Below are 10,696 nucleotides of genomic sequence, written 5' to 3'. Positions count from 1 at the left end.
TGGGGAGGGGAAGGAGAGGTGGGGAGGGGAAGGAGAGATGGGGAGGGGAAGGAGAGGGGGGAGGGGAAGGAAGAACAGGCTCTCCACAAATATTTCTAATAATGAACCAGTACTTTTAAAAGACTAAAATTTTCAGATGAAGTAAACTCTCTAAGGGACTGGTTTTATCATATAGTGTTGTTAAGCAGAATTATATGACCGAAATAATTACCAAGAGGGCTGGCTAATAATTTGTGGGGCCTAGTACAATGACGACAGCCTCTTGTTACGAAACTATTAGTAATTTCAAGATGGTGAAAGCAAAGCATTAAGCCAAGTTCAAGGCCCTATGAGACTACGCAGGTCACATGTCCCAGAAGCTAGCTCTGACTACCATGAAGCACAAGTCAGAGAGGACCTGATAATAGAGGGATTTATGATGCTGCTGACAATTCATAAATATCCTTAAATTTATGTCTATCACTACAAAAATGCAACATGGTTTTTTTTTTTTTTAAAGATTTTATTTATTCATTTGAGAGAGAGAGAGAGAGAGTGCACATGCACAAGTGAGCATGAGCTGGTGGGGAGGGGCAGAGGGAGAGGGAGAAGCAAACGCCCTGCTGAACAGGGAGTCCTGACACGTGGGGCAACCCTGAGATCATAACCTGAGAGGAAGGCAGACGCTTAACTGACTGAGCCACCCAGACACCCACAACATGGTTTTAATGGTCTTTGGCAGTGACGTGCTTGGAGTATACCAGATGGGAGTTCTTCCTCATTAAGGAATAGCAATGTGGCAATCTCCACTTTCAGTGACAAGGTCTTTTGCAATGAAAACAAAGGGAATTCTATATATCCTGAGCATCTTCTATGTGCAAAGTAGTCTATTAAGCAATCTGGAATATATAAAGATAAACAGATACTGTTATAGTCTTCTAGGAGCTCAAAGCCCAGGTGAGATTACTGACCATCTGAAGTCCATCTAGGTAGGAGTTAAAATTATTTTTAGGTTTCTCAATTTGTTTCAATCTAGTTTTACTTTCTTGACTTGAAAAGAGATTACACTCAATAATATTTATTCACTTTTTTATTTCAGTAGGTAACATTTTAAGCTTAGAGGTGCTAATATGTGCAATTTGCTCATCAAAAACCTCTCAAAATGATGTCTAGAGCTTTTTTGGTCTGAAGCTTCTCAAGCTTCGGAAGCATGTTTTGGTTGCAAATTGGTATTCCTATTCTAATGCTTCACAGTGATTTAAATACCACCGCAAGGCAGACAGCTGTCAAAGGGCCCGCAGGCAACAGCATTTTAATGTGGCTCCATCATGTGTCTGCACAGAATTTCACATTCAATCATGCACTTCATCCTTCAGGGCCACAACAGAGAATCATCTATTAGAATACTGCTTCATAAAAGTACCCAATAAGATGTTACTGACTCAACGGTCATAAAATTAGAAGTTTAAATTATAAATTAGTTACGAAAAGGTGGGGAAAATGTCCAATTAAAAATACCAAGTAATCTATTAGTAAAATATAGTATTTAAAAAAAGGCCAAGTATAAAACATTGTGTTTTCACTTGAAATATCTTCTCTCCTACTCTCCTTCCTCTCTACCCTTCTAACACCTGTCTGAAAAACTATTCCTAAAATCTCCCTGTATGTTTAGATGCACCAGTCAACACTAAGTTTATTACCTGTAATTGGTAGAAGCTGTCACTAGGTGACCCTACATAGAAATAGCCAGATATCCTAAAGGCACAGAACACAAAAACACATATGATTTGCCTTTAGTATGGTTTAAGACAAAAATAAACTATAATTATTAAATTACCTAGATTCAACACTCTGGAAGGAGACTCTTCTCCCTTGCCAATGGTTTCTTTATCAGTTTTCTACATTCTCAGAGTTGCTCTAAAAGTTTAAAACTGAAGCTAGAAGGAACATTGCAGAGTCAAAACCATACGATTCTCTTTGCCCAAATCAGGTTTCTCAGTTACTTAACACTGTCTAAAGACCCTGTCTTTTCTTGCACACATTTGTATATAATGTTTGAGTTACCCACTAAAACTTTCTTTAGCATCTCTATTTCAAAATTTTACCATCCAGCTATCCATACAAATTTCCTTCTAGAGGGCCAGATATACCAAATTTGAGCTTTAACCAAATATAAAATAAATAAAATATAAAACATTAAGCCAAGACGTGAAGCTTTTTACCAGAACACACCTATCAGACTGTTCTTAAGTGTTAAATGTACTATGTGAACATGGCTTTTTGTCTCCCTAGTCTTCATATTTGTCCAGAAGAATGAAGATAATTCAAAAGGCCTCTGAAAGGTAAAATTGAGATTTTCTCTGAGTTATCTCAACAAAAAGCACCATCTCCTTTATGATCCAAATTCCATGACTGGAACTTATATACAAAACAGACAACTGATTTAAGAAGAAGCACAAATAATAATCAGTTACATGAAAAAATGTTAATCTTCACTAATAACTACAGAAATGCAAATTAAAGCCCCTAGGTAAATAAAAAATGTAAGCATCTGATTCTATAGAGATTGTGATAAAACCAATAACTACTTACTACTCTAAATTGGAAGCTTATCCTAATCCCTTTGGAAAACTATATCAATATACATAGCAAAACCCACAAAATTCATTTATACTCCCCTTGTTCCAGAAAGTATATTCATCATCATCAAGTAAGGTTCCCTTAGCATGAGTGATCCTTTTCCTAGATTATACTACTCTAATAGATGACTTCATCAAAAGTAAAAATGGATTTTGCTATGTACATGGATTTTAGCTGTCATGGAGGTCAGGATAGTGATAAAAAAAAAAGAAAGCTGGAAGCAACCTAAATGTCCAATATCAGGGAACAGTTTACTAAATGAGACAAATTAAAATGCTAGACTGCAGTGCTGCCATTAAAATTATAACTATGAAGATTATTCTAAGTCTTTAATGAGAAATGGAACACAAAAATGCAAACAAAACATTTGCAAGTGTATAAAATGTATTGCTATGTAAAGATGCATTCTAATCATACAAGGAAATTTTTGGAAAAATAACATAAGCCTGTTATTACTATGTATTTTGAAAGTGCTTTTAAAGTAGCTTTATAGAGGTTATTTTGTTCATGTAAATACAGTGCTTTATGACTAGAACTTAAGTAGAAAATACAAGTTCTGGATAGTAATATCCTACAAACTCTGTTGGAAAAAAAATATAAAATCACATGCTCTGAAAGAAATGTATTGGGATCAACAAACGGTGAAAAAACACTCTCTACCTCAGCACTGTAAAAGCCTAGGCTAGAATTTCAGTGATGATTGATAACAAAAAAACAAGTCAATATAAAGTAAGTTTGAATAATTTTTTATGCAGTATATACCAAGAAAGTATGCAAATAAAAATGGGTAAAAAGCAAGTAGCAAAACATAAATCTGAATGAATTCTTATGTAGGTAGCCATAGTAATAGTTCAGTAATATTCAACGCAAAAAATAAGGTAAAGTATTTGAAGGGATTCTGTCCATGCTTATTGGAAAACAAATGCTTTAAATTAGTGCATGGTGAGCTACATAAAACCAAAGAATTCTAATGGAAACCTGTTTAGCAATATCATGGTTAAATTAGAAATACAAAAAATAGAAAAATAAAATAGAAAGTATCCCAAAGATTTTAATCTTTATTCTAAAAAACCTAGAAAATAATCACATTCAAAATTAAGTAAATTATCAGTCCCAAAGCATGAAAATCTGACATCACAGGTAGACTCTGGATGACTCTCTCCACCAAAGGCATTTGCTACGTTAGGAACTGAGTCATCACCATCTTGAAATAAATTCTGAGTGAGTCTGAGGACATTACTAATTCCATGTTTAAAGAGATTGTACCTCTCGTTTTACAGCATTCTGTTAAGTTTTAATTCACCCACACATCTGTAAAGTAATAAAAGAGTGTCACTTCAAAATTTTAAGCCTACACCCACCTGTACCATTTGTCCTGCATAAATCTTTTAAGTGATGTATTGATAGAGAAATAGAACTGACGGTTTGGCTTCTTGGAATTAGAGCTGGGGGACACTTCTATTGCTGGATTCTCCAGAGAGAGCCCTAATGGTGTCATAATAGGAGAACTGAGAAGAGGGTTTCTTTCATCAGCCTCATGTTGGTTATCCATGATATTATGCCCTTCTCATCATACAACCTTTGGTTATATTAACACACATGTTCTTAATTTTTCTGGTCATGATGCCCTCACAATTTTGCTATAGAGATTATTTTGCTGCTCTTGTTTTCTCAAGGTCTTTATTTTCTTGGTGGTAGGCCAGGACAATGTCCCATGGTGATATTTCATGGTCTATAAAATTAAGCTTTTAATGTTATAGCAATGTCTCTGTTGCTTTTGACTCACTGGTTACAGCAGTAAGAAATTTTTTTTTTTTTTAAAGATTTTATTTATTTATTTATTGGAGAGCGAGCGAGAGAGAAACAGCATGAGAGAGGAGAGGGTTAGAGGGAGAAGCAGGCTCCCCGCTGAGCCGGGAGCCCGATGTGGGACTCGATCCCAGGACCCTGGGATCATGACCTGAGCCAAAGGCAGTCGCTTAACCAACTGAGCCACCCAGGCGCCCAGCAGTAAGAAATTTAAAACTGAAAGTGAAGGGGGAGAATGCAAACTCTTCACCTGATTGTGTGAGTTATGCCTTGTTACTTATGGTAAGAAACTATGGTGTGTATGGCTGTGAAATTTCTATCTACTCCGTGATATTTGCTGCCATTCTCTGCTGCTGGGAAGTATTATCTTCTGAGCTCTCTGGTTGCCCAGCAGTGTAAGTGCCTGACATTAAGCTTTCTGTAGTGTAAGTGCCTGACATTAAGTTTTTGATTGCTGAGGCATCCATTTCAAAAGACATCCATCCTGAGTACACATACTGCCAGCGGTGTGACACAGCTACTAGCAAAACCACCAGATAAGGACTTAGACTGACCCTTCCCCCAACGAAGTTCCCTCTTTCAGAAAGCCCTGGCTAACCTAGATAACTGGCCCACTGAGTGGCCCCATTTCTTCCTTATCATACCCTAATTCCCACTCTTATTCTTTAAATTAACCAATAATGAGTGAACCCACAAAACCCTAGACACTCCACCCTTGGATCCTAATAAAGGCAGAGAGGCCCAGGTTCATGCCTTTCCCCCCTTCCCCCTCAAGCTCACTGTGTACCTATTGGGTTTGCTGGCTACCCTCCAGGACATTTGAGTAACAAATCTTGTTTCTCAAAGTCCCCTGATGGTTTTTGCTGAAGTGTGTCCTGCAATTATAATAAGCAGCGTAAGGGCTAGTCCAGCAACACTGGCCCCCATGGGGGAAATATGTGTTAGGGCTCACTATGAATAATAAGGGCCAGGTAAGTGTCTCAGGTACTCAGAGCTGATAAGATCACTATCACTAAATTAAGGTCCACACAACAGATCTGTTGTCATACTCCGCTCTGGGAAGTAGTATCTTCACTTGTATCTAGTTGCTCAAGTCAGTTAAATGCAAATAATCTTTTTCTTTTGTCTTTATTAATACTACTTATTGCATCTTTGTTTTCTATTGTATTAATTTACATTTTTACAAAGTTACAGAAAAAGTCCCAAGTGCAGTACAAATAACTATTTTCCTAAATTACTTGACGGTAAATTGGGAAGAAGATGTTCCAACACCCTCAGAATACTTAAAGTATTTCCTACAACAGGGATATTCTCTTACACAATCATAATACAACCACCAAAATCCGGAAATTAACACCGGTACTTTACTACTGTCTAATCCTGGACTCCACTGCAGGTTCACCAGTGTCTAAATAATGTCCTTTATAGCAAAAGGGTCCAGTCAGAACCCTGTGTTGTATTTAGGTATCATGACTTTTTAGTCTCCTTCAAAATGAAACTCTTTCCTTAATTCTTATAATTTTGAAGATTTCACACTATTTTTTAGAATATCCCTCAATTTGGGATTGTCTGCTGTTTCCTCATAATTAAATTCAGATTATGGAATTTTGGCTGAGTAACACAGAAGTGATACTGTCATACTATCATGTGGCACATAACTGACTTGTCCTGTTACTGGTGATATTCACTTTGACCAGCTGCCAGTCTTCTCCACAGTCAAGTTACTTATTTCTGCTCTGTAATTAATAAGCATGTTGTAGGGAGGTATTCTGAAACAATGTATAGTCAATTCGCATTATTCGCAGTAGCTATGTTCTACAAAGTTGCCATGAACGCTGAGTTAGTGAATATTAAAACACTGCTCCTAGGGGAAATATAGGGCTAGGTTCCTGTGGGCCTTTGGTCACAACATTTTCATTAACTGATCAACATATAACCTTGTTTCACATGTGTTTAACAACATCTTATATATATAATTATTGATTCAATATTGAACTCCCGGCCAACAGTGCTGTAACTCAATGCTGAATGAAGCTTATCTAACACATCTATTTTCTCCAGAAGGCACATCATAGCTTTCTTGCACTTAGGAACACTACACAACATTTCAGTACTACCCTTAAGGGTCATTTTAAATAGTGAAATCACCAACAAACGGCAAAAAAATGCAAAAAAACATGGCTTTAAACAGACTGTGAAAAAGACACACTGTATTTATTATTTATTATACATTTACAATTATTTCTATATCTTCCTATATGTTGAAAACCATGAGTTCACACCAGTATCTCCTATTCTAAAACACCACAGGGTGCACTCTAATTTTCTTTTTCACACTTGTAATTTCCATTCCAGGTAACACAAAACCTAGCTCCCATTATCCTTAATATTGTCTACTTTCCTAGATCAACCCTCTGCAAGTAACCAATCTTCTGTTGCTGTCCTCTTCTCTGCACCCACCCCAGAGATATGCTCCTCACCCTGCTCAGTTCTGACATCCTGTGCCAGACCAGCCCTCGGCGAGAATGCCCTTCTCACCACATCTGGGCTGCCAGAGACCACGCCACACCACTGCCTCCTCCACAGGTGCAGCCTACATACCCGCCCTGTGGCTCCCTACTTCTGTGCACATGGCTGCATCGTTGGAACACCTTCTAATGTCTTTTGAACTGAGTTTCAGAAGGGTTGAAAAAGAAGGGGAAGGACAATGCAAACAGTTTTGGCAGCTGAGTTTTCCTCAGTATTTAAAAGAAAAAAAACAGAAATCATATGGGCAATTTAGATCCTTCAACTGGGCCAATAATTTAAAAAAATTTAAGAAATCAAATACGTTGTGGCAGAAGTATGGTGTGTAAATATCCTTCAACTTTTAAGCAAATCCATTATTTTATATTCTTGATAATTTTCTTCATTCTGCTTATTTTCAGTACTCATTGTTTTATATTATTAGGAACACAATTTTTGTGCTCAGTGGGGTAATAGTCACAGCAACTGATTGTACATGCATTTGCTAGTCACCTTTTCAAACCTTCTGTTTGTACTAGAATCTAGGCAGCTTTTGGCAAGGTGGTAGAAATGTGCCTTCCTGAACAGCAAATACAGGGATGGCTTTGTCAGGATTGTAGGTAGACAGGTAACTTTATGGTTCCTAAAATTTTTCTTCCATGTTATGTTTCTTGTAAAATAAATAAATAAACATATGTATGTATGTATGTCATGAATGCAAATGAGATCTTAGGTTTTCTCTCCTCTAGGAAAAAAGCCGTTAAGATGATTTCTTTCATGCCATCAGGAATAGGTTACTCTCTCTCCACATTTACATTAATATCTGTGAAGAATGATTATAGCTACTCTTTCTTTTTTTTCTTTAGAGGCTCTGCAACAGGGATAACAGACACATGGCTACACTTCCTCCTTCCATACTCACTACTGTATCCAGATTGAAGTAGACCTGTAAAAGGAAATTCTGGAACCAACATCATGCATATGTACCATCATAACTCCATTTCCTGGCACATGAAGCAATGGAGAGATGAATACATGAATAAATAAGATACTGGCAAAGTGGCTTGGACATGATTTCCATCTCTGTCTATGTATAGACAGCATTCCAGGTCTCATTTTTAATTAAAAAAAAATAAGATTCAAACCCCTCAATATTAACTCGGACTGTTCTCATTAGAAATTAAACAGACAGACTCATCACTGATTACTTCTGGCATAAAAGAGAACACACTACCTCTGCACTCGGTACACTCGAGTCCATGGAGGCACAAGAGCAAGGATCCGAGCCACCAATTCGATCAGGTCGCTAGGAGAATAACTCTTATATCTTCCTGACTTCCACAGCTCATAAAGCCCAGTTCCACGAATCACCAGAGTAGGGTAGAGTTTCAAACCATCAGGACGAAAAGCAGGGTTCTCAAAAAATTCCTGTGAATGGAGAATAGAAAATTACCACTCCATTAGTTATGTAGAGATTGACGAAGGTTCCATGGTCAAGTTTCAGTCCTGGGCCAGCTTCTCTCACATACCTACCAAGTCCTTAGACTGCCTTGATGGAACAAAATAGCAACTCATTGTTTTTACAGTCTCACTGGAGCAAAATGTGTGCGTGCTGGGTTACAAAGCCCTCGTTAATCCAGCCCCTGTCTACTGCTGCAATCTCATCTCCTCACCACCTGCCTCTCTGCCTTTGCAAAGGCAATTTCCTCTGTCTGGAAAGTACATCAATTTTACTTCATCTAGCTAATCTCCAGGTCTCGGCATGAATGCCAATTCTTCAGAGAGGCCTTCCTGACCTTCAAATACAAGTTGCCTCGCTTAAAAAAAAAAAAATTCATACTGAATTCTTTATTACTGCTTTCTTAGTATCATCACACTGATAATTTATTTGATGCCCGCCTTCACCTCTAGACTGTATCCTCCTTTCATAATAGAATATGCTTAACTGTTTCAACTTTTAAAAAAGTTGTGACAGAGATCATCACTTGCCTGCAAAAACTAAAATGTTTACTATACAGCCCTTAGCAGAAAGAGTGTGCCAATCCCTCTTCAGGCCAACTGGCACCATTCCTAACCTGGGATACACACTATCTGTTATCTAGACACTGAGAAATACATCTAATTTATCTACTTTGACATAGTCATTTCCTGTACTATATCATCTCAGCTGGCTTTATTTGGGATAAAGCAAGGAGACACCAGGCATTATCCTTTCCATGACTTTGCACTGCTCATTTGCTCTTACTTTAGCACAGTGCGTGATAGAGGAATGAAGGTGGACTCAGTTTCCTCTCACCCCACCCTGGCATTAGTACCTAGAGAGCCAGCTGTACTACATTGTGACTAGAACAATGCTTTTTATCTTGTGCTCCATTATTCTTGTAGAGCTTTCCAAAGCTTAACTTGCTTTTCAAAGAAATCTAACTACAGACTTTTCGATCTCTCTCATTGATTTCTGTCATATTCTTAAATGCTGTATTCTTTGTGCATCATTTGGTCTTAGGGATATTCTTCTGTAATTGCATGTAATTTTCCCTGTAACATTTATATATTAATGATTCATTAGGCCTTTATAAGTATTCTATAGCCACCCAAAAGAACACGTATGCAAGTCATTCTGTACCTAGTCTGAATCCATAATGGAATATGGGATTTCAGAAAAGTAGTTCAAGGGCTTATATGATAAATTTAGAAGATAGTTGGGCTGGTAAGAATGATGATAGATGAAATTGGTTCTGGACTTCTGGTTAAACATGGAGAATTGAAACATGTGTTTCCTTCCTTTCCCTCCAAAATCATAGTAATATAAGAGATGAACTTTTAAAAAAGTATAAACCCAGAAGAACAAAAAGAACATCAGAGGAAATCAGTTGGGTGTTAGAGGACAGGACCAGTGATGGTAATAAATTTTTGGAAGACAGAAAATGGATGAAGATTGGTAAATGACTTTGCAAGTAAATAAAACTATAAACAAAGTATCTGCAAAAGTGGATACCCATGAAAGTCCAGCTCAGTCACACTAGAGTCCCAGAAAAGCTCATGGGTCAAAAGTACCATTAACCAGGCAGGATGGAAGAAATCACAGGATTTCTTCTGTCTGAACATGGAGGGATTTATCCCTTATTCCTTTGGCCTGCCTACAGGTAGTCACCTGCCCATTTGTTCCCTGGAGAAACTGCTGGATTCTGAGATTCCAGGTACAAAGGAAGGCCTAGGTGAGGATAAAGGCTGAAGACAGAGAGATTAAGTGAAAGCCAGCACACTCACTGGTGGATTCCCTGCCTTGCTCCCTGGATACCAGCAGTCAATTTTCTGTGACCTACTCATACCAGCCACCCCCAAGCAGGAAGTTGGAGAGTTCATCTCTGGATTAATCAAATGGCCCTAAATAAGAGTTCAAGATACTGACATTTGAGAATCCCCTAAAGAAAAGGAGAGCTGGGGCACACCTGGCTGGCTCAGTTGGAGAGAATGTGACTCTTGATCTTGGGGTTATGAGTTCAAGCCCTATGGTTGGGTGTAGATTACTGAAAAATAAAATCTTAAAAAATATAAATAAAATAAAACCTTAAAAAAAGAAAAGGAGAGCTTATTATATGAATATCCTTCAATGAGGTATCCCAGCAGCTAGCTACCTAGACCCTGCAATCTGTTCTTTCAGCCCCTTACTTTTATTTTTTAATTTTAATTTTTTTAAGGGGGGGTGGGTGGAGCAGAGGGAGAGGGAAAGAAAGCCTCTTAAGCAGGCTCTACGCCCAGCACG

General features: G+C 37.8%; 1 protein-coding gene across 2 annotated transcripts in view; it reads right to left on the bottom strand.

Moving 5' to 3' along the window:
• Positions 1-10,696, bottom strand: part of ELP3 (elongator acetyltransferase complex subunit 3) — a 100,999-nt gene that overhangs the window by 35,659 nt on the left and 54,644 nt on the right. For both annotated transcript variants that reach the window (XM_032389035.1, XM_032389036.1), the window contains one exon: positions 8,168-8,361. In XM_032389035.1, the coding sequence (XP_032244926.1) occupies positions 8,168-8,361 (194 nt within the window). The remainder of the gene's footprint in view (positions 1-8,167; positions 8,362-10,696) is intronic.

Source organism: Phoca vitulina, unplaced genomic scaffold (genome assembly GCF_004348235.1).
Source record: "Phoca vitulina isolate PV1807 unplaced genomic scaffold, GSC_HSeal_1.0 scaffold53, whole genome shotgun sequence".
Lineage (NCBI taxonomy): Eukaryota > Metazoa > Chordata > Mammalia > Carnivora > Phocidae > Phoca > Phoca vitulina.
The sequence above is the reverse complement of the archived record's forward strand: the minus strand, read 5'-3'. Positions and strand labels throughout refer to the sequence as shown.